Raw genomic sequence first — 22,971 nt, forward strand, 5'->3', positions numbered from 1 at the left:
AACCATCAATTGCATGTTTGTTTGTTTGTCTTCTCCAGTAGAGGGTAAGTTCCATGAGAACAGGAGTCTGTCTATCTAGTATATTATTGTTTCCCCACTGCTCAGCTCAAGAGTCTCAGGAGACCTCAACAAGTGTACATGCAATACATATAACCGCTTAATTAATTCAAATGTTTATTTCCTATTACCATCCAGACCTTCTCTAGGCAGACATACCCATCCCAGCTAACCACGTACTCAACTAATCACCTACCAGGGCAAACATCCAGCAAATGCTAACCTATTCATCTGCCTTTTGTCCTACCCACCCTATCCCTCACCCATCCACCCACCCATTATTCAAATGCCCACTCATTTTCCCAGTGACCACTCGCAGAGCTTAACCATCTCCACACCTACCCACCCCTTCCTTCATTTGCCTCCCAGACCCACGCCCTCACTGCATGAGGGAGCTGGTGTGGGATTTGGGGTCCTAGGGAGATGCTCTCGTCTGGGATCTGGGAATTAGCAGAGGTGGGATCTGGGCTTCACTGAGAAGCAAGTGCTGCCCCTAACAATGACAAATACCTTTTACTGAACACTTTAAACTATGGGTCTTCTACTGTGTAAGGGACTTTAGATCCATTTTACAAATGAGGAAATCAAGGCTCTGAGAGAGTGAGGGCCTAAGGTCACACAGCTGGTGAGACTCTCCCTATATCACTCCCCTCCCCTGAGACCTCCAATTAGGGGAGAGTTTGGGAGAGCTGAATGGCGGGGGGGATTGCTTTCTGATTGGCAACACTTAGGCGCAAAAAAAAACCATCAATTTTTTACTGAAATCAAGATTTTACTGGGCAACCTGATAGTGCCAGACTGGTTGGCACCTACAGCTCCACTCCTTACTGCAGGCCACGTGGGTTTGAGGCAGGGGTTGGAAAGGCCCCTAAGACCGCTTTCTCTCTGCTCCCAGAACACGTAGGGCCGAGTGCGCAGCTCAAGTGGTGTCTCCGTTGATGCAGGGTGCTTTGAGGGGCAGGGGCTGGCTCTGGGACCCCGATGTCCTGGGAAGAAGCTGCAGGCTCTGAATGGTCTCCCTCACCTGGGCCTGAGTACTCTCTATCTCGGCCAGGCGGCACTCCTGGGGAGGCAGCGGCAGTGGACTCAGAGCCGGGGGAGGGTTGCACCCAACTCTTGTTCCCTTACCCAGCCCAGATATGCCCCAGGGCTCGGGCAGGGGTCTCACCAGACTTTTCAGCCTGTGGCCCTCATTGGTTGGAGGATCGCGCTCTGGATCCAACTTCGCGGTCCTGTGGGGATCAGGGGCAAAGGGAAAGAGTCAGAGGCTGAGGAACATCTCTCCAGCTCTTGGTAGGAGAGTCAGGGGCTCGGGGGCGAAGCTTGGAATGGAGGCGGGGTTTATCCAGGCTGGGGGGTGGGGGGCCTAGATCAGTCTGAAGAAGGGGCTGCTGAATTAGAGCCTGGACCGTAATATGATGAAAGGACAAACCAACCAACCGTTGGAGGCGGGTCTTGGCTAGTCCTGAGCTGGGTCATGAGAGGGATGGGGGAATGCCCAGACTAAGAGATGGTGGGTCTGTCCCAATCTGTGTGGGAGAAGCTGACTGAGGGACTGAACGAAAGGCCCTCCCAGGGATTTGGGGCTGGTGGAGCTCAAGAGGCGGGTCTTAGGTGTGTTGGGGCGGGTCTTGCAGAGGAGGCGTGGCCGTGACAGGCATGATTTGGGTGGGACTGACTGGGAGGCGGGGCCTGAGCCGATCTCTTTAATAGAAAGCCCACCTGGGGGCGGAGCTAGTGGGGAGGGCGGGGCTTACCCTTCTCGGAGCCTGGTAGCCAGGTTCTGAAGCTGGCTCCGAAGCTGCTCCTGCTGCTCGCTCAAGGCCCGGATGTGGGTGCCGAGTGACTCCACGAGGCCGGACAGCGCCTTCTGATCCTGGCGCAGGGCGGCCACCTCGCACTGCAGCTCCGTCATCTGTGGGGAGGGAGCAGCTGTAACCTGAGCCATCGTCCCGCCCCTTCTCCCCAAGGACCCTGACCTCCCTGTACCCTGTGCTCTGCCTTCTCACCGCCCTGCCTATTGGGGAACGATGCCCTAATTGTACAGAAGAGGAAACTGAGGCTCAGAGAGGGTTGGGTTATGCCTGGGTCACACAGCACAGCAAGCTCGGTATTTGAACCGAGACCTGCCCATCTTTCAGTCTTTTTCCAATCCTGTCTCCCCACTCTGTGTGCGGGCGGACCTGGGCTGTACCTCACCTTGCCCATGGGTCGGTGGGTGCCCAGCGTTTGGTCTCTGTCCCGTGGCTGGTCCAGCTGGCGCTGCCAGGGAACCGACGGCTTCCGAGGCAGCGATGCTGAGGTTCCGGTCCAGGGCCGGCCGCGGGGCACGGGTCCCGTGCGTAGGGAGCCTTTGGGTCGCGGCCGCGGCCCTGCAGACGGGCGGTGGCGAGCGGGGCGGCCAGCCGGGACGCTCTGCGTGCGCTGCACCGGCCGAGGCAGCCGCGGGGGCTGCTCCTCGTCCGGCCGTGGCCGGGCCCAACTACCTGCGCCGTGAACGCTGCGCAGGGACTGGCTCTTGGAGATGAGAGGGGTGTGCTTGGGGAGGTCTCGGGGGGCCAGAAAGCCAGGCTTCTCTCCTGCAGAGATGCTGGGGGTGGGATGGGGGAGCTCAGACGCTCCACGGTTCCTGAGCGGACTGCATCTCTACCTCTGACCAGAAATAACCCCGCCCCTGATCTTTTACTTCTGTGTGACCCTATTGCTGAAGGGATCACATTTTGACTTCTGATCCTGTCCTGGACTTCTGACAATACTGTCCCTTCTATGACCTTTGACACAACGTCAATCTAACCTCTGATTTCTTTCTAGCGTTGTCCCTGGACTCTGACACAGTGTTACCCTTGGCTTGAGCCTCTCTGTAACCTCTGCTTCCAGTTTGCCTGAGCTTGGCCTCTGCTCACAACTGTACCCTCTTCCTTCCCAATCTGACTCCGTCTTGTTCCCAGTCTCTGACCTTAAACTCACCCTGTCTCAGCCTCCTGAAAGAACATAGTCCCTGACTTCTGACCTCCAAAATGACTCTGTCCATAACCCTTGACCCCATCTGACCCTGGGCCCGACCTGTTTGCAATATGAACCTGTCCCTGACCCTTGATGATGTGTCTCAACATCCATCTGACCCACTCTGACCCCTGATTTGACCCTATCCACAACCTCTCACTGAAACCTGCCCCTCATTGCTGACCACAATGTCACTTTCTCTCTGACCCCAGATGTGACCTCTCCCTGATCTCTGCAATGCTTAATCCCCACCTCAGATTCCAATCTGACCCTGTGCCCGCCCTCTGACTGTACTGTGAGCCTCTCCCTGACCCCTGAGATGATCCTGTCTCCAGCCTCTGACCTCCATCCTACACTGCTTCTGACACTGACCCCAACATGACCCTGTTGTCTCTGACCCCTGACATGATCCTGTCTTCATCTCTGACCACAGTTTGACCCTGTGATGCCTTTGGCCCTTCCCCTGCTCCTACCCATCAGAACTGGATCAGACTTGAGGCAGGTAGGTTACCTGGAATGGACCTGGGCCGGAGGTGGTGCAAGACGCATTGGCACAGACACAGGTACAGGTCGGCCCTCCTCGATGGCACTCAGGATGGTGGGCAGTGGTTCCAGGCTGTCACGGGTTGCCTGGTAAAGCAATGCAGGGAGGATGCTGAGCAAGCTCTCCAGGACCAGAGGCTCCCTACTCTCTTGCCTCCCTACCTCATATTCTGGGCTTTGGGCTCAGGCCACACCTGGTCAAGTTCAGCAAAGATGGTACAAAGCTGGGCATGCAGGACTGCCAGCTGGAGGGCCAGGTCACTGCTGCCCTGGTAACCACTGGGTGCTGTGTGCACATCCACCATGGCCACCTGGTCCAGGAAGCGTTGCATGGCAGGTCCATGATCCTCCAGGAAGCTATTCATGAAGCTCATGTAGGCCTCCTTCTCACCAAACCTAGATCAAGGCCCAACTGGGTGGGTCAGGTCAGGCATCTGCTACCCCCACGGCCCCAGCATGGCCTCCCAGCCTCCCAGGACTCACGGAGCATGGTTGGCGAGGTTCTGGATGACCTTGGCGATCAGCGTGAGGGTGCGGGCTGGGCCAGGTGCCGGGTGCTCTGGCGCTAGGCCAAAGAGGCTGGGTGAAAGAATGGCAGGACACAGGAGCCGCAGGAAGAGAGAGGCACACACTAGTCGGTACCCCAGTGCCTCAGAGCCACGTGCCTTGCATGCTTCTCGCCAGCCTGAGAACACAGTGCCCAGCTCTGATGGGAACCAGCTGGGGCAGAAAAGACAATGGTCAGAGTGGGAGGATATGGGCATAAAGTTCATGGATGATCAAAGTGCTACGGTCAGGTGTCAGGAGACACCGGCATTCTGGGTCAGGATTGAAGACATTGGGGATAATGATGCTTGGGGTTATAGGTCCATTTAGGGTCAGGGTTTGTTTGTGGTGTAGTTATCGTGGTGACTTCTGGAGTCAGTAATCTTAGATTTGGGGGTACAGGTTCACATGAGGATGGAGGCCATGAGCTTGGGATGTAGCTATGACTGGACATGAAATTGGGGTGCCAGACATGATATGAAATAGGATGGGATTGGGGTTACAGGGTCAGCTAGGTTCAGAAATCATGAGATTGATATCCTAGATGGCATGGGATTAGGCATACAGGTTAACCTAGGGTCAGAGGTCAAGGAATTAGAATCTTAGGAATCCCAGTTACATGGGATTTGGGACACAGTGTTACTTAAGGTCAGGGATCATGGAATTGGGGGTATGCCATTACTGGAATCAGAGGTCATAGGAGTGAGATCCTATGTTAATTGGGGTCAGGTGGCATGGAATTAGGGTCAGGTGGCATGGAATTAGGGTATGGGGTCACCTGTAGTTTAGAAGACAAAGAATTTGGTCCCAGGTTACTTGGGGTTAGGTAGCATGATATTGGGAATGGGTTGCCAAATTTAGCAAATAAAACTTTAGGATAAACACTTAAACCTGAATTTCAGATTTTAAAAATGAACACTTTTTTTAGTGTAAGCATGTCCCAAATATGGTATCACATTTAACTGGGCATCCTGTATTTTATCTGGAAACCCTAATTGGGAGTCAGGGTTAGCACAGTGGCTAAGAGGCAGGGTTAGGCTCGGGTTCTGGGGCCCTGATTCTCACTCGTAAGAGTGGATGATGCTCTCAAAGACCTCCTTGCAGCTGTTTCGCAGTCTGATCTGGTGCTGGGGCAGCTCTGAGGCCGGGCACTTGCTGGGGTTCACCTCACAGTCCTCAGTGGAGGCACAGAGACGCCGCACGACCTGTCCTGCAGTCCAGCACAGCCAGAGAGGGGCCAGCCCATGACCACCACAACCCACAGCACCCAGCCTCCAATTCTATCTCCAAATCACTCTGGAGGTACCTAAAATCTTGGGGAACCCCTGATTCCTTCTAGGATCTGAGCATCCCCAGGGCACCACCCACTACCAGAATCCAAGTTACTCAAGGATTCTCAGATCTCCCCTGGGGTGTCCCAGCCGGCTCAGCTAGGCCTCTGACGCCTGCCCCACTCTGCTTACCCAGTGTCTTTTGGAGGTAATCCTGTGCTACCAGCTTCATGTACTCATCGATGGCCTTGGTGGCCAATGTGTTTTCCCGGAACAGAAGAGCCTCACGGCCTCCACTGCGTGCCAGCTCCGCGGTGCCCAGGTCTGTCACCAGTGCCTGGGCATAGTGCAGTTACAATGCGTTGGGCGCAGACTGAGTCAGGAGGAATCCCTGCCCTTGGTGGGTCCCTCACCCCTGGGGCACAGGCCCACTCCTCATAGCTGCTGCCCAGGCCCAGCCCTCGCTGCTGGGGCTCTTAACAGGCCGGAACCTCCACCCCTCCAAGCGCAAACTTGGGCCTCGCAGTGCAGAGGCTCAGCTCAGACCCCGCCCCTCAAGCTGCCCAGCCCCTCGAAAGTGCCACTCTGGTATTGTCCCCACCAACTCCCCCCTGGAGCGCGCGATCGGTCAGCCCCTGGTCACCCGGATTCGTCCCGTCGCAGCGCCGCACCTGAGCCCGGCCGGTGGCCCGCAGCACGCGCACCATGGCAGCCGCCAGCTCTTCCTTGGCCTGAGCGGACAGCGCGAGCTCGAGCGCCCCGCAGAGGCGCGCGTAGTGGAAAGTGAGGAACTCAGCCAGCTCCTTGTAGCGTTCAGAGGGCAGCACGCGCAGGCGCCGCGCCCGGATTCGTGCCCGCAGCGCCGCGCCCGCTGGCGCCCCGAGAAGCGGGAACCAGCGCTCCAGGCCCGCGGCGGGCGCGCGGGGGACGCCTAACTCTTCCAGCGCCAAGGCCACGCGGCCCAGCACCGCGTCCCCCGGGCCCGCTCCGCGTAGCCGCAACGACAGGCGACGCGCGGGCGGCAGCGCCTCAAAGTGGAAGCGTTCCGCCCAGAAGAGCTGGCCCGGGCCAGCCCTCGGAGTTGTGCGAGCCAGCAGTGCGCCGTCCAGCCACAGCTCCGCGCGTACTCCCGGCGCCCCCGCCGCCGCCCGGGGCAGCCCCTTCACTTCGTGCACCCACACGCTCAGCCACGTCTCTTCCCGCTCAATGTTGTCCTGCGGACCGGAGTAGGGGCGGGAGCGTGGCGTCTGTGCTCCACATCGGGCACCAGAGGTGAAGAACGGGGCCCGTGCTCCCAGGGGGTCGCTGGGCCCCTGGGGGAAGACAGTGAGGCCACGGGGGTGCCCAAGATGGCTATGCGGAAACCCTCTAGCTTTTCTGGGCTCTCCCGGAGAGATCAGGGCTCTAGGGCACGGAGGAGTAGCCGCGGGGTGGGGACTTGGAGACTGCCTGGGGTGCAAATAGGGCTCGGATTGAATACAATCCGAGCTGTGCAAGGGGCTGGTAATAGATGCAAGTGGGGGGGAGGATCTCGGAGTGGCTGCAAAAGTGTAGGGGGGCAGGTGTGTCCAAGGGGCAAGGTTTTGGGGCGAGTGGGATTTGGGGTGGGTGGAAGGGGCGGGGCCCGGGCTGTGGGAGGGGTCTCCAGGTCCGACCTTGCGCACTACCGACCTGACTAGGCTGGAAGTGGCGACGAATGTCCTCTATCCAGCGGTCTCTCTCAGCAGCCGAGCGACAGGAGAAGCAGCGGCTCCCGCCCGCCCACGTTACCTGTTGAGGAGGGGCATCCAGCGTGCGGTTGAGACCAAGGGTGGAGCCAAGGGGTCAGGCGAGGCGGAGAGTTGCCTGCACGTACCTGGAAGCAGTGGGGCTCCTCCAGGAGGCTGGGGTGCAGTGGCCAGACCCGCACGTCCCGCTCGGCGCCCAGGTCCAGTTCCGAAAGCTTGGCCAGCGATTCCCGAGAGCCCAGAGCACTGGGGGGTCTGGTGAAGGCGCACATGAACAAGCTGTCATTCCTACCCACTACCCCTCCCCCACCCCAACTACCCCTTACAGCCTGAAGGGTGGAAGCCAGGAGGGACTTGAACCTAAATTGGACTTGAATCCTCCTTTTGACACTTAACTCACTGTCTGAACTCCAGTCACACTGGCCTTGTTTTTGTCACTTCATCCGTCCTCTTGACCTTTGCACTTGCTGTTCCCTCTGCCTGGAATGCTTTTCCTGACCCTTTCGGCCTAGTTAACTTCCATCTATCCTTCAGATCTCAGCTCAAGTGTCCCTTCCCTGACACTCCCAGACCAAGGTGTTGACTCCGCTGCAGTTTTAGAGTTATTGTGTCAGACTCTGCCCCCACCATTCAACAGAGGGCTGGCTCAATGCTAAGGGTCTTTCAGTGGCCCCAGCATTGCCCAACATGGGGCAGGACACAGAGGGCCACAGGGGATATTTGGTGAAAGTCAGAATTATAGGCAGGAGGAGGGGGAGGGGCAATGTTGAATCCCAGCCCCTCCACCTCCTCAGAGACCCTTACCCATCCTGGGAAGCATTGGCTCCTAGCTCCGATTTGGCCTTTTTCTTCTCTTTCAGCCGCTTGAGCAGCCCCTGTGGGGAGGGGGATGTCAGCTGGGCAGAACCCTGTGTTCCCTCCTCAGCTCCCTTCCCCCCAGGGTGTCCTGGAAGATCTGTTGGTCTCGAGGGATCACAACCTCAGGCTATATTAGCAGGAATATTAAAGGCAATCAACAGCTCCCATTTCTAAAGCACCAATCATTATGCTTTCCTACATTCTCTATGGACTTTTCATAAACAGCCCCAAGAAGGAGCTTCTCTTTCTGGCTCCATTTGACAGATATGGACACTATGATCCTGAGAGGGTCCGTGACCTGCCTAAGATCACTCAGGAAGAGTCCCCCTTTCACCTCTGAAGGTCGGAAAGTCTTTGCTCTCCCCTCCACCCCCCACTTACCCGAACGTTGTGGACCTCGTTGGGGCCAGCAGCCTCTGGCTCGGTCTTTCCAGAGATCTGATCTGTGGGTGGTCAGGGGTGAAAGGTTGGGGGGTGGGATCATCGTGGATTCTGCCCCACCTTGAGAGGCTCCCAAATCCCCAGCCCCCATCTCTCAAGCTTACCTGGATCCCTGAGGTTCCCCAAGGCCACCTGGATGCTGCCCTCAGAACTAGCGCTCCCCACCCGGGGCCTGCAAGGACGCTGTCCCCCCAAAAGAGTGGGTGGTCAGAAAGGAGAGGCAGGCAGACAGACAGAGGGAGAGGCAGACGCCTTTCTGTTATGCCCCCTCATCCCCCGCCGTTACCACTGTTCTGTCTCTCTTCCTTCCTCTCCTTCCCTCCCCTTGCCCAGGTGCCCCCTCTTACCTCCTCCTCACCCCCAAGCAGCACCAGCCTCCCATCAAATAGGGTGAAGGCCCCGATGTTCCAGATGGGCACGTCGGGTGGGGGGGCCTCTGGGATCTGTGGGGCAGGGGGCTCCAGTTCCGGCTCAGGCTCTGGGTAGAGGAGGAGGTGCTGGGGACGTGGGAGTCCTTTCTCCCTCAGAACAACCTCTCCACTCACCAAGGCTCATCAAGGGTTCCCTCCTAAGTGCCCCCTCTTCCCAACCCACCCAGCAGCCATGTCAGGTGTTGGACAAGCCTCCACCCCTCTCCGGGCCTTGTCCCCACTAACCATGGGTGGTGATGGGTGGTGGACACAGCCCCACCGACTATGTGCCCCGCGTACTGTGTTTACTGCTTCACACACCTCTCATTTAATCCTCCAAAAGCCATTCGATGGGCTATTATAACACCCATTTTACCAAGGAGGAAACTGAAAACACATAGAAATTGAATGACTTGCCCAGGGTCACACAGCTTGTGAGTCACTGAGCTGGGCTTCGGATACCAGCATTCTTCTCTCTCTCTCTTTTTTAATTGACTTAGTACCATCTTTACACAAATCGAACATACACACAAACACATCAACAACTATGGAACTGTATCCATTAAACTTTGATAAGACAACACAAAAGAACTAACAAATAGCTAAGATGTTGCTGAATTGAAAGCATTTCCAATGAAATTTTAATTTTAAGAGGTCCATATTTACACAGTATGTTAAATGCTTCTGCATCTCATTTTAAATGCATGATAAATAAAGAACAAAGGTAAAGGTCGCAACAGATCTTCCGAGAGGGTTCAGCCTTGTGGTGGTCTGATTTCACTGCGAGAAATGCACTGAAAATGGAAATAACATTACTTGCTAATTTTCCTTCTTTCCTTTTCATAGTTTCCTTCAAGGAAACTAAGCCTTTGTTCCAGGGCCTGGCTGGCACTAACAGAGCCCATACTCAAGGGTCGTGTACATACAAGCATTCTTCTCTTAAGCAGGACAGTGGGCAGGTCCAAGAGGTTCAAAAACAGGACAGCAGCCTTGGTTCCTTACATAAATAACAAGTCTAAAGGGAAAAGTGTTCAAAGTTTGAGAAAGGAACAGAAGAAGGGCAGGGTTGGGAGAGGTGCAGTAGGAAGGCCTCCCAGAGAGAGTAAGTTTACAATGGGTCTTTCTTTTTTTTTTTTTCTCTAATTTCTTGGCCATGCTGCGTGGCATGTGGGATCTTAGTTCCCCAACTAGGGATAGAACCTGAGCCCCCTGCAGTGGAAGCGTGGAGTCTTAACCACTGGACCACCAGGGCAGTCCCCTGCAATGGGTCTTGAATAACAGATTGGGTTTTGACAAAGATGGAGGAGATCGTGGCATGAATGGCTTGAGCAAAGCCTGGGAGGTGGCACATGGCCTGGCCCAGGGAAATAAAGGGAGGGGTGAGAAGGGCTTGGAGGGCTTGGAGGCTGGAGGGGAAGGTTCAGGAAGAGACTAGTGCAGGGCTTTGGGTGTCAGTTAGAAGACCTGGGGTTTTATCCTGGAGGTATAAGGAGCCATGGGAGGTGTTTGAGTAGGGGAGGAGCAGGTCTGCTTGTTAGAGAGCTCTCACTGGATCCTATGGCGTGGGCAATACCTGATACCGTGGAGGGGGCTGAAGGGATGCCTCTGCAAAATGGGAATATGAATGATGAGGATCAGATGAGCTTCCGGGAATAGGAGGGCTGGATCAGGCCGCCCAGATTACCTGTCTGTCCCATTGTTTCGCCACCAGGGGAATAAATGATGACTCCCACTTGTTCACGGATCACATAAAATGTGCCGAGTCCCAGACCAGCGTTACATTCATGAGCTCCAATTCTCATGATATCCTTTACTCTTCTAGATCCCTCTGTGTGACACTTAGCCCCATGTGTCATTTTCTTGTTTGTTTACTGTCTGTCACACCCACTACATTATGAGCTCCACAGGGCAGGCAGTCTCGTCTGTTTTGTTCACTGCTGTGTCCTCAGTGTCTAAATCAGGGCAGGCCTAGAACGCAGTAAATGCTCACAGACCTCTGTTTGAATGAATGAATGAACGAATGAAATAATATATCCTTCAAGGTAGGAATCATGATTCCCATTTAACTTATGGGGAAGCTGAGGCTCAAGGAAGTGAAGAAACTAAGACATGGAGGCTGGAAGGCAGGAGAGCAGGAGGCAGCAGAGATGGGTATCCAGGCAGGAGAGAATAAGCCTGGGCCATTGAATGTGAGGAGAGACCTACTGGGGCCAAGAGCCATTTGGCATCTGGGCCGTGCTACCATCAGTCTATTCCCTGTCCCTTCCCAGGGCTGGACCCCCAGCTCACAGGTCCCTAGCCACTCCCACCATGCCCAGGCCCTGGGTAAGGGGGAGAGAGAGAAGAGGGCAGCCAGCCGGGCCCCAGCCACTTCCTGTCGGGCTTTTGCACTCCCCACAACTTCCTGTGTCTGTAAGGCTGATGCTCCGGAGGCAGACAAAACCCAAGCATCCGGGCCTCCCAGCCTGGGTGGGGGAGCCATGTACCTGAGATCTCTGGCTCTGGTTCTGACTCCAGCGGTGGGCTCTTATGCCTTCCCCAGAGGGTCTTGGATATTCGGAGGCGGCTCGAGCGCGACTCCTTGTGGGGCGCAGAGAGGACACGACGAAACAGCGAGCGAGGGGCCGGCTGGCTGCTGACTGTGGGCTCCTGGTGGCTCGGCGCCCTCCCCCATCCTGCAAGGCGGCCCCAGCGGAACCCTCCAGCCCCCTTCTCCCCACAACCTCCTGAGTGCCAGTGGTAGGAGGTTAGCGGCGATGGGGCTGCTGGCTGGGTTTGGGAGGCCAGGCTCGGCGAAGGTGGGTCCATGGCAGAGATTCTCCTGGGGGATGATAGGGTGACAATTCTGCCCAGTGTCTGCCCACATGTTGTCTTCATCTTGGCCCCCTCCCTACTCTCAGCTCTGCCCCCAGGGAACCCCCTTAGGGGCCATATGCACTCCCTCACTTACCTTGATTTCCTGACCAGCCCCAGAATCAGCAGCCGTCTGCACCCTGCCTGGCTTCCTCCCGCTGAACGCAACTCCACGTGACCCTGTCTGTCCCACCCCACCCCACAGCCAAGCTGGGAGGGCACAGCGGGGGCAGGATGCAAGAGGAGAGGAGGTGACAGAGCAGGACTCAGAATCTCTCACTGACCAGGAGGAAGCACATGCCCCTCTCTGAGCCTCAGTGCAAAGCCTCCTCTGCAAAACGGGCACATGCTGACTAAGTGCTGGAACTCTCATCCACTGCTGGTCAGAGTGTAGACTGATTCATCCAAGTTGGAAAACTGTGGTGACCTATGAACATTGACCACACCCTTCTCCTCTGACCCAGCAGTTCCACTGCTAGGTGTACACCCAATAGACATGCCCACCGGCGCTATTCATAATAGCGCCAAATGGAAAACAGCCCAAGTGTGCATCTACTGTAGAATGAATAAATTGTGGTCTCTTTACATGGTGGGATATTATGTATCAGTAAGAAGGATTGAGCTCAGATGAATCGCAATGTTGAGCAAAAAAAAACCCAAACAATGAAGAGTAAACACTGTGCGGTTCCATTTATATGAAGTTCCAAAGCAGGCAAAACTCTGTTTAACAATTCAGGATATTGGTTTCCTTTGGAAGGGCTTGAGACTGGGGAGGTGGGGAAGCACAACGGAGGCTTCTGGTAGCTGATCATGGTGGGTTTTTTTTTTTTTTTTTAAATTGAGGTGAAATTCACATAATAGAAATTTAACCTGTTCTATTTCTTGAGCTGGGTGTTGATTACATGGGTATGTTCTGTTGTGAAAATTCATTAACCACACATTTTGGTGCCCTTTCTTGTATCTCTATTATACCACAATAAGTATTTACTTGAAAAAAGAGGTGGCCAAATGCTGTTCTGAGTAATAAGTGAGATAACTTGAGAGTCAGTAGAATCCTGGCCCACTGGCCCCAGAGTGGGTTTGAGTGCCAGCTGGTCCTTCTCTCACTGTGTGACCTCAGGCAAGTCATTTCCTCTCTCAGAGCCTTGGTTTCCTGATTTGTACAAGATGATAACATCAGTTTCAGAAGGCTTATAATGGGACACTTTGTTTATTCAGCAAATGTTTCCTGAATGCCTACTATGTGCTGGGTACTGGAAAAGCTACAAGGAACAAAATAAACCTGGTTCCTGCCTTCCTGGAGCTCACAGTACAGCGAGAGAGACAAATCTTGAACATGAATGCAGGACATTTCTAGCTGGTGAAGACTTGGAAGCAAATAGACAGAGTAGAGTAGGGGCTGAGCAGAAGTGATGCACTTTGAGCTGGAAAAATCCAGGAGGGCTGAGCATGAGAAGGAGCTGGTCATGGGAAGAACATGCCAGGTAGAAGGAACAGCTTGTGCAAAGGCAAGCGTGACCGGAATTCACAGGGTGGGATGGGTAGGACTGCCTTCATGAGCATGTGACCTGTGCAGTCACCGGGCTCAGAAGGGCTCTGCATTGCGCTTGATTTAACTTTTTGGACAGGGCCTGCATGTTTCATTTCGCACTGGGCCTTGAACATTCTATAACGTGTCCTGAGGAAAAGGGTCTTCAGCGAGGGTCAAAAATCCTTTTCCTGGTGCTGGACATGTTCTTGCGGGTGCACATACCTTAGCTATGCCCACCTCATTCTTACCACACTCAGTCCACTCACTGCACATACAGGTAGAGTCTCCCTGTGCTCTACCATATCTCTGAGCCTGTACCACTTCACTGCATACTGGCCCCACTCCCAACTCCCTGCGTTTTTGCTGGAGGACCTTCTCTGACAGGTGGAGTCCACACTGCCCGTGCAACAAGCAGTCCCAAAGTGCCAACACATTAACACCGTCCTGGGAGCAGCCCTCAGCCAATGACTATGGAAATTGGAGGATCAGTACTCCAGCTGCCTTGCCCTTTGAGTGGGATGACTCTGCGGTGTGCGACCGACACTATCCCCCAAAGGTCCCTGGTGGGATTGAGCTCCACGTGCCTCCCATACCCACATGCCTGATAAAGCACCCTTTCCCAGCTGCCTTCCCTTCCCTGTGTCACTTCCTTATTCCTCAGCTGATACGTCCTGGGGTCACTGCTCAGAGAACTACTTATCGACAAAGATTCTTGTCCCAGGGTCTGCTTCTGGGCAACCCTAAACTAAGACAGAACGTGCAAACGTAGATGATGCATGGACACAGGCTTTCTTCCCATGGTCTCTTTATTGGAGGTCTGTGGCTAGCAGGATCGTTGGAGGTGGCCTCCTACTGGATCACCTAGAGGCCCTCCTGGATCTCCTAGGGGCCCTCCTGGCAGTTCTTGGTTTCACATTCTAAAAAAGACAAGGGAGTGTGAGGTTTGGTGGTGGGGTGGGTGAGGGGTCGTGGGGCTGGGTCTGCCTTCCTCATGGTGGCACCCTAGATGGTAAGAGGACAGGGGCCCAAAGTGAGGGGGCAGGTACAATGCCAACTGCAGGCCAGCCAAATGAAATGGAGTGGTAGCTTGAAGGTAGAGCTAGACAGCACAGGGATGTTATAGAGGTGTTTTTGTGATCATGATCAGAGGTTGGGGTGCAGTCATCAGGCTGAGGTTGTGCTGACTGGGCCTGGATTGCTCCAGCGTAAGGGTTGTCATCAAGGGTCAGGAAGGCTGGGGCTAGCAAGCATCCTCAGGAGAGGATTGTCTCTCTGAGACTCTGAGATTGTCTGAGCAGAGGATTGCAATACTAGGTTAGGGGCTGGACAGAAGCTGTGCAGGTAAAAGGGTTTTCTGTAGAGGGTCACAGTCTGGGTCAGTGTTGTGTGGATGGGTGGGGGCGGGGCTTTGGGTAGGGGGCAAGGATGAGGGCAAGTTTGGGTGGCTGGGATGAGGTTGTGCAGACAGAGTGGCAGGGTGGGTAGGCTATATTGCAAGCAGAATGACTGGAGTCTGAGTCTAGATTGCCTGAACAGACGAGCTGCAAGGGGGTTCAGGGTCCTGACTGAGGCTGTGTGGGCACAGGGTTACAGGAAGGAGTGAGGGGCCTGCTGAGGTTAGGCAGGCAGGCAGGGATCAGGGGCCGTGCTGAGCTTGTGTGGACAGATGGGCCTCAGGCCGAGGTAGTGCAGGCGTCGGGGACTCACCTTGTCGAAGTGCGGCCAGGTGCGCAGCTGGTTGAAGAGCGCGTCGCCAGGGCAGTCAGTGCGCACGAGCTGGCGGTGGCCGAGCAGCGCGTAGCCTGGCCGCAGGAAGCCGGCGCGCACAGCGCAGCGCGGGAGCCCGTCGCGCACCGCGCGCAGCGCGGCCTCTGCGGGCAGCTCCGCTGTGTAGTTGCCTATCAAGGCCACGCCGAAGCCGCGGGAGTTGTGGCCGAGTGTGTGCGCACCCACCCAGTGCCAGCCGCGGCCCTCGTACACGTAGCCGTCTGAGCCCACCACGAAACTGCGAGGATAGAGGGAAGCATGCACCACTTGGCGTGAGGCCCCGGCTCTCATCTGGCCCTCTACCCCAGTTTCCGCACGTGTGCCAAGGGCCGCCGCCACCCCAAGTCCCGCCCGGTCGCGCTGACTCTACCCCGTCCAGCCGTGTCCCACTCCCCGACCTAATGCCACCCCAGAAACCGTCCCGTTTCTCTGGATCTGCCCCCAACATTGGCCTCATCTCTTTCTACCCAGCTCCCTCCCCATTGTCTCAAGTCCAACTCCTGCCCAATTCAGAGCCCTTTTCTGTCTTAGGTCATATCCCATCACTGCCCCGTCCCAGACTCAGCCGCTACCACAGGTCCTGCTCCTCTCCCAAGTCCGGACTCCTTTCCTAGTTCCCACCCCAAACTCAGGAATCCCACTGTTGAGCTATTTCTGGTCCCTGTTAAGGCCCGGACCCTAGTCTAGGCCGCTCCCCTCTCCACATTGGCTCCACCCACCCTAAACTCCTTGCCAGCTTCGCTCAGGTCCAAACCCCGCCCCCTCAGTCTGGCTCTGCGCCCCCAGGCTCTACACTGCACCACCACTTGGTCCGCCCTGCCAGCGACTTGCAGGTTGCCGCCCACCTGTAGCCTATGTCGTCCCAGCCGCGAGTATACTGGTGGAAGCGCTGCATAGAGCGCATGTCGGCGGCGCAGCGCTCAAAGTCCGTGCAGGGCGACGCGGGCATGTATGTGTGGTGTACATACAAGAACCCGAGCGGCAGCTGCAGCGGCGTCGGGCGGCCCTGGTACGGGGCCGCGCCCCAGCGGCAACGTGGGTGGATGGCTGGACACCCTGAGAGGAAGAGAGTCCAGCACGGGAGTAAGCAAGCGTTTCTCTGCCTGCCGCCTCCTCCCACACTAAGAGTGCATATAAGGATCATCCCTTCAGTCTCCTCCCAGATTTGGCGACAGTTCAGTCTCACACCACACTGGCCCCCATTGGGATCTAACTTAACTAAATCTAACAGCATCCTAGTCCTGTTGGCCTCCCAGCCAAAGCCCTTATTGCCCCCTCTGGAATCCCCCAGTCCTATATCCTCCTGACCTGTGGGGCACTGAGAATGTCTGTATATGTGAGAAGGAGCATTACAGGGGGTGGGGGCCCTTCTCACCTAGGAAGGCCTCAGTGAACTCCTTGGTAGCGTGGGTGGCCACCTGTGCCAGCTGTTCTTGGCTCATACCCTGAAGCTGAGGGTGTGCTGGCTCCAGCCTCTGCAGCAGGATGAGGGCCCCCCATACCTGCTGGGTCAGAATGGGAGTTGGAGTCAGAGCAGCTCCGTTCTGCCGTCGGAAGTTGCTGCGAAATCCTGGGTCTCCCGCTACCCCGGCTCCATAGTACTGGCTCAGCAGGTGGCTGAGGGGTGGCCGGGGCTCAGGGGACCGGCTCAGGTAGTCTCCAAGGAGGGCCCCATCCAGGGCACCATTGAGGAAGGCCGTGGTGAGGGTTGATGCTTCAGGGTCCAGGAGCGTGAAGGTCCGGGGAAGAGAGAGCTGGTCCCAGCAACCCTCAGTTCCCAGTGAATGGCTCCAGGTCTGAGGGCCCTGGAGGAAGTTCAGGCCCAGGTCTCTGGCCAGGGTGACCACTAGGAGGCTGTCCACAGTGGTTGGGAACTTGGCTTTGGTATCTGCTGAGGAGGCTTGGACATCTGGAGAGGTGACTTGGACATCTAGATCTGTGGCTCTAACATTTGGAGACACAGCTCCGACATCTGCCCAGGTGACATCTGAAGAGGTATCCCTGAGTCCTGGGGAGGTGGCTCTTACATCAGGAACCGTGGCCCCAAAGTCAGGAAAGGTGACGCCAGCATCCGGAGGGGTGCCCGTGCTGTCTAAGGGCAGGTTTACGACCCTGTTCCCCTGCAGCCCTGCCTCCAGCCCTGCCAGAAGAGGCTCCACAGCCACGGTTGAGCCATCGGATGCCAGCACCACCCCGCATTCCTTCCCGTCCCACACACCATGTCTCGCCACCTCCATGGTCAGGCCTTGAAGCTCTGGGCTCAGTGAAGGAGGATCCAGCATGGTGGTCTTGAGACTCTGTTCTTCCAGCAAGAAGTGTTGGAGAGGGTTGTGGGCACAAGAGTCCTGGGCTGACAGCAGCCGTGCAGAGGCAGTGTGGCCAGCCTCGGTGGCTGGTGCCTTCTGCTCGAGCTCAGCCAGTGCCTGGATGACAGAGTCCATGAGCAGGGGCAGGGTCGCTGAAGGAGGAGGGATGGTATTAGCCCAGCAGCCCAGCACCACCTGTTACTGAGCCTCCCCCTGCCGTTTCTACATCTTCTCAATGCCCCCTGCTCTTCGTTGGACAATCTTATGATGTCTGACATTGTCCTCGTGTAGGTGAGGAAACTGAGGCACAGACAACAGGTTAAGGAGCTTAGACTATCAGCGAGCACTGGGGAGCCATGGCAGGTTCATGAGCAGGAGAGATACATGGCCAGGTTGGATTTCTGATTGCTCCTTTGAGTGCCGTGTGGAGAATAGATTTTGGGGGGGACCAGAGTAGAGAAGGGGAGAGAGTTTGGAGGTAAGCAATGAAGGTGGCTGAAGCCAGGATGGTGACGCTGTGATGGACAAGAGTGGGCAGAGTCTCCAGATATTTTGAGGAAAAGATGGACCGTTTTTCATGATGGATTGGAGTTTGGGGAATTTTAGAGGGAAAGGTGTCTCAAAGGATGTCCAGGGGAGGGTGGGCCTGTGCCTTGTGGGAGAAATGTCTATGGCTGAACTTGGAACTTAGAAGTCTGGGACTCAGAGCTGGGGTGGGTTGTTGAATAATTAAGCCTTTACTATGTGCCAGGCACCATTCTAGGTGACTTATATAACAACCCAGTTAATCTTCACAAGGACCCTATGAACGTGGAGAGGTTAAATTATCTACCTAAGATCACATAGCTAGGAAGTGGCAGAGGCAGGATTTGAACACAGGAAGTCTTAATCCTTACACTCTGCTGACTGCTGGAATTCAGGTTCTTCTCCAGACAGTTCACTCAGTGATTCCTCTATAACTTTGTTCTTCTCTCTGCCTAAAATGTCCTTTCCTGCTTCACCACCAAGTAAAATTCTTCTTCCTGTCCTAGATCTACGTCCCCTCCTGCAGGAAGCCTTCCTGATTTTTGCTCTTTTGGCCCCAGTTTCTTCCCCCAACCCTTGCCCTGATCCTATGGAGCTGGGAGCATCTGTGTTCCCAGACTGGAGGTTCCTTGAGACTGGGGCCTCCTGGATCTAGCCTCACCCTGTACAGGGCTGGACACAGCGGGGCAGCAGTATACTTCTGCTGAAATAAGAGTCCTGGCCTCAGGCCTCTGCCTTTTGACCTACCTGTGCCTGGCTCCGGCTGCAGCAGCAATCCGTACAGGATCCATAGGATAGCCTGGACCACCATTGTGGGCTTCCAGTTTCCAGGGGAAGTATCCAGTTTACCTCAGTGGAGACTTTGGCAGAGCTGGAAGGAGACAAGCATGGAGAACTGAGAGTGCCTTTGGCTGCTGTCAAAGTCCAGCGGTGAATGACACGGCTGCCACTTGCAGAGCTGTGGGCGGGAGGCAGTGGTGGCGTGGGTACAGAGTGCCCTGGCTCAACGTCATCTGGGTCTCAGGGGCTTCCCCAATCCTATCCTGTTCATCCCAGGGTGAGGTCAATGGTCAGTAAGCCAAGCGCATTGCAGGAGTGGCCTGGAAACTAGGTAGTTCAGATTCCAGCAAACTCTGCCCATTGCCCAGGAGAGGTAAACTGAGGCTAATGCAGCGATCCACCCTTCCTATGGTGATCGTTCTGTAGCTGCTTCTGGCCACCAGAGGGGACTCTCAGGTGCCTGCCCGACTGGTAAGACTGGCTGTGATGAGGGTGAGGAGAGAAGGAGAGGCCTGAACTCGGCACTGCCGTCTGCCTTCTTTGATGCCAGCACTTTAGCCTCAGGCAGAGGTTGAGTGCAGGGGCTGAGGATTGTTTTTGTTGAAATAGCGTAGGGGGACCTGAAGATGTCATCTCTCATCTCATTCCAGCTCCGGATCCCAAGCTACCAGAGGTAGTTGAGAGCAGGAATTGGGCTGGGGTGTTTGGGACCCTGGCTTTGTCCCCGGAGCGGACTTCTGGGCTCACCTGGGTTGGCAGTGAGGGGTCCTCCCTCTTCCTCTGGTGCCTGTGGCCAAGTCCTGCTGAAGAGAGCCCTCCTCCTCTTTATCCAGCAGCAGGTGGGATGGGCTCATCATGGCTGGGGCTGCCGTGTAAATTACTTCACTGTTGGCCTCCCATCTCGAAACTAGCCTGGGGAATTTCCAGGAGACCCACCGGCCTGGGCACTCAGCACAGGGCGGGCCTTGGGCGGGCCTGGGAGTGCCCAGGCTAAGCCAGGCCTGGGATTCCCCAGGGGACCTACTTAGATATTGAGTGTCCTCTTTCTGGGCACTCAGCATGACCTAGCACAAAGCTGGACACACAGTAGGGGCTCACAGAGTTAGATGCTAAGAGAGGAGGATGAATAGAGGCTGCTCCCCAGGAGATTCTGAGGAAATCTCCTCCTCCATGTCCCAGTTTCTGAGGATTTGGGGTCAGGGGCTCTGCCTGATAGAACCACGTGGAAGATGTGGGCTGTGTGTCCATCCGGTGCAGGACTAGAGTGAGGAGATTGAGGGTGTAAAATTTAAGGTGGTGCCGAAAATCTCAGCCATCAAGATAAATAATATTCTAGCACAATGTTTTAAAAGACTAAAAGAAATGCAAAAAAAATCCATGATGAACAAAATATCAACATTTTAATAAAGACAGGGTCAGGGGCAGTGCCGTGCTTAGACATCTTGGAGCCAGAAGTGAAAGGAAAAATCGGGAATTCTGATCCTGTCTTTGTGCCTCCCTTGCTTTACCTTCATCCAGGCCCTACATCCACCAGGGGGTAGCCCCCAGGATGTTGCGGGGTAACTGTCACATGAGATCCTCACCTAATGTCTGCTTGGTCTGGGAATGACCTTGATGTGGCATCATGGACCTTGGGTTTGTCCCTCTAATTCTCCCACTGATTGTGGCTGTGGAGAGACCCTTACAATTTTATTTAACTGCCAATTTACGCTCATTTTACCCAGCAGGAGGGTGAGCTCAGAGATGTTAAGTAACTTGTGCAAGGTCACATAGCTAGAACCTGGGGAAGGCTCCAAGCCCAGTGCATGATTTCACTATCCTGTGGGTAGGTCAGGGTCAGAGTAATTATGACTCTTCATGCTGGGCAAGTGTTTGCAGACTGGCTACAGAGCAACTTCACACCCAGTAATTCTTGGGCCAGCCAGATGGGCAGCCTTGATACCTGTTTAAACCTTGAAGTTTGTGGTAGGAGCTGGGTTGTATTGGAGTCAGGGACATGACATGGCCAGCCAACATTTCCCTCAGGGTCTACCTGGGATTTGTGACCTTCTTGGGTAGGACCCTTCCTTCAGGAAGGCTCCTTGATTAGCCCTGGCTCCCCACTTCTCCCATTCTGGCTCCCTAGCCCAGGATTCCTACCTTTGACCCAGACCTGTCCATACAAGGTCTAGAGTTTCTCTGTCTGGTTCCATCTCCCCCAGACTAGGAGATGTTGAATTCTCTTGGGATGTCCAGAAATGCCCACCACAGGTCAGGGACCAGATGGGTAGCAGGGAGTGACTGTTGAGCGCACCATAGACCTGATTGAGGATGTGGGGTCAATTTGAGGTTAGGCTCTGAAACACACACATGCAGACACCCACACACCAACGCACCTGGTCTTGGCTGGGCCTGGGAGGCAGCACAAAGGCTGGGATTCCCATGATGAGTCATTCCCCGCCCCTGCTTCCCTCCCACTTCATGAGGCCCACTGCCAGGATATGTCAAGGCCCCTCCAGGCTGCAGACAGACCAGGGGTCTCATAAGAGTACCCAGGGCCTGGGGTCATCTCTAATGGAGGTAGCATTGGCACAGAAAGACAGAACCCTGGGCTCTGGATCTGAAGTGAACCTGGGATCGAGGCCAGAGGCCAGAGGAAAAGGAACTTGGGGCGGGGCAGGGCTGGGCTTGGGGCCAAGATCAGAGTTAATCACATTCATTTTGGTAACAGTAATGATAATAATAATGAAGACCCTGATAATAATAATAAAAACTTGTGTGCAGTTCTCTGAGATAAGATTTTATATGCCTACATTTTTTTAAATTTAATTTTTTAAATTGAAATATAGTTGATTTACAATGTCGTGCCAATCTCTGCTGTACAGCAAAGTGACTCAGTTATACACATAGAGACATTCTTTTTTTTTTTTTGGCCACACCTTATGGCATGTGGGATCCTATTTCCCCGACCAGGGATTGAACCTGTGCCCCCTGCAGTGGTAGTGCAGAGTCTTAACCACTGGAACGCCAGGGAAGTCCTGAGACGTTCTTTTTTAAAATATTCTTTTCTATTATGATTTATCACAGGATACTGAATATAGTTCCCAGTGCTCTACAGTAGGACCTTGTTTATTCATCCTATATATAACAGTTTACATTTGCTAATCCCAAACTCCCAGTCCTTCCCTCCCCCACCCCCATCCCCCTTGGCAACCACAAGTCTGTTCCCTATGTCTGTGAGTCTGTTTCTGTTTCGTAGATAGGTTATTTGTGCCATATTTTAGATTCCACATATAAGTGATATCATATGGTATTTGTCTTTCTCTGACTTACTTCACTTAGTATGATAATCTCTAGTCATATCCATGTTGCTGCAAATGGATTATTTCATTCCTTTTTATGACTGAGTAGTATTCCATTGTATATATGTACCACTTCTTCTTTATCCATTCATCTGTCGATGGACATTTAGGTTGTTTCCATGTTTTGTATATGCCTACATTTTAAAATTCAGCTCTGGGTTTTGTGAAGAGATGTAATATTCCATTGTATATATGTGCCACATAGAAGAGACGTTTTAAAGCAAGACTGGGCAAACCACAGCCTATGGATTGACTATCTGTTTTGTAAACAATTTTTTTTGTTTTTTGTTTTTTTTTTTCAAGGTGAAATCCACCTAACATAAAGTGAACCATTTAAAAGTGTACAATTCTGTGGCATTTAGTACATTTACAATTTTGTACAACCATCACCTATATCTAATCTAGTTCCAAAATTTTCATCACCCCAAAATAAAACCCTGTACCCATTAAGCAGTTACTTTCTGTCATCTACCAGCCCCTGGCAGTTGCCAGTCTGCTTTCTGTCTCTGTGGATTTACCTATTCTGGTCATTTCATGTAATATGTGACTTTCTGTGTCTGGCTTTTTTTTCATTGAGCATAAAGTTTTCAAGTTTCATTCATATTGTAGCATGAATCAATGCATTTTATTATGAATCATTCCTTTATATGGCTGAATAATATTCCATTCTATGGATGTAGCACAATTTGTTATGTAAAATGAAAGTTTATCGGAACACATCCTCCCCCATTTGTTTACATATTGTCTATGATTATTTTCATGCTCTAATGGCAGAGTTGAGTCATTGTGATGGAGACCATTTGTCCTGAAAAGTTGAAAATACTTACTATGTGCATCCCCCACCTCCAGCTTTATTGAGATATAATTGACATATAACACTGTATAAGTTTAAGGTGTGCAACGTGATGATTTGTTATATGAATGTATTGCAAAATGATTACCACAATAAGGGTAGTTAACACATCCATCGCCTTACTTCACATATTTATTTTTTTTGTGTCTGTGGTGAGAA

At 54.0% G+C, this 22,971-nt stretch overlaps 2 protein-coding genes across 2 annotated transcripts; both read right to left on the bottom strand.

The window, feature by feature from the left end:
* Positions 1-808: 808 nt before the first annotated feature.
* On the bottom strand, positions 809-11,886 carry RASAL3 (RAS protein activator like 3). The gene is made up of 18 exons (XM_022558614.3): positions 11,807-11,886; positions 11,343-11,677; positions 8,794-8,924; positions 8,551-8,629; positions 8,387-8,448; positions 7,952-8,022; positions 7,276-7,402; positions 7,092-7,190; positions 6,092-6,634; positions 5,613-5,757; positions 5,215-5,359; positions 4,087-4,323; positions 3,798-3,999; positions 3,572-3,690; positions 2,257-2,647; positions 1,815-1,972; positions 1,226-1,289; positions 809-1,120 (listed from the first exon to the last, which is right to left on the bottom strand). The coding sequence occupies exons 2-18, from the start codon at positions 11,662-11,664 to the stop codon at positions 977-979; spliced, it is 3,039 nt and encodes a 1,012-aa protein (XP_022414322.1). The 5' UTR covers positions 11,665-11,677; positions 11,807-11,886; the 3' UTR covers positions 809-976.
* A 93-nt stretch (positions 11,887-11,979) lies between these two features.
* Positions 11,980-19,559, bottom strand: PGLYRP2 (peptidoglycan recognition protein 2). The gene is made up of 6 exons (XM_022558681.2): positions 19,366-19,559; positions 18,586-18,709; positions 16,383-17,465; positions 15,853-16,063; positions 14,948-15,245; positions 11,980-14,157 (listed from the first exon to the last, which is right to left on the bottom strand). Exons 2-6 carry the CDS (start codon positions 18,647-18,649, stop codon positions 14,098-14,100), a joined length of 1,716 nt encoding a protein of 571 aa, XP_022414389.1. The 5' UTR covers positions 18,650-18,709; positions 19,366-19,559; the 3' UTR covers positions 11,980-14,097.
* Between the last annotated feature and the right edge of the window lie 3,412 nt (positions 19,560-22,971).

Source organism: Delphinapterus leucas, unplaced genomic scaffold (assembly GCF_059928025.1).
Source record: "Delphinapterus leucas isolate spDelLeu-1000000601 "Yukka" unplaced genomic scaffold, BTC_Dleu_Yukka2 spDelLeu_asBTCV2_sq25, whole genome shotgun sequence".
In the NCBI taxonomy this organism is placed as follows: domain Eukaryota; kingdom Metazoa; phylum Chordata; class Mammalia; order Artiodactyla; family Monodontidae; genus Delphinapterus; species Delphinapterus leucas.

Bases quoted from the DNA above. Each gene is read 5' to 3' on its own strand.
- RASAL3 (XM_022558614.3), bottom strand. From the start codon at position 11,664: ATGGACCCACCTTCGCCGAGCCTGGCCTCCCAAACCCAGCCAGCAGCC. The intron at 7,191-7,275 runs GTACGTGCAGGC...CCTCCTCAACAG, and splicing joins AGGAGCCCCACTGCTTCCAG to GTAACGTGGGCGGGCGGGAG. The intron at 4,000-4,086 runs GTGAGTCCTGGG...GCCTTGATCTAG, and splicing joins AACCTCGCCAACCATGCTCC to GTTTGGTGAGAAGGAGGCCT.
- PGLYRP2 (XM_022558681.2), bottom strand. From the start codon at position 18,649: ATGGTGGTCCAGGCTATCCTATGGATCCTGTACGGATTGCTGCTGCAG. The intron at 16,064-16,382 runs GTGAGAAGGGCC...TCTTCCTCTCAG, and splicing joins GTTCACTGAGGCCTTCCTAG to GGTGTCCAGCCATCCACCCA. The intron at 15,246-15,852 runs GTGGGCGGCAAC...CTATCCTCGCAG, and splicing joins TGGGACGACATAGGCTACAG to TTTCGTGGTGGGCTCAGACG.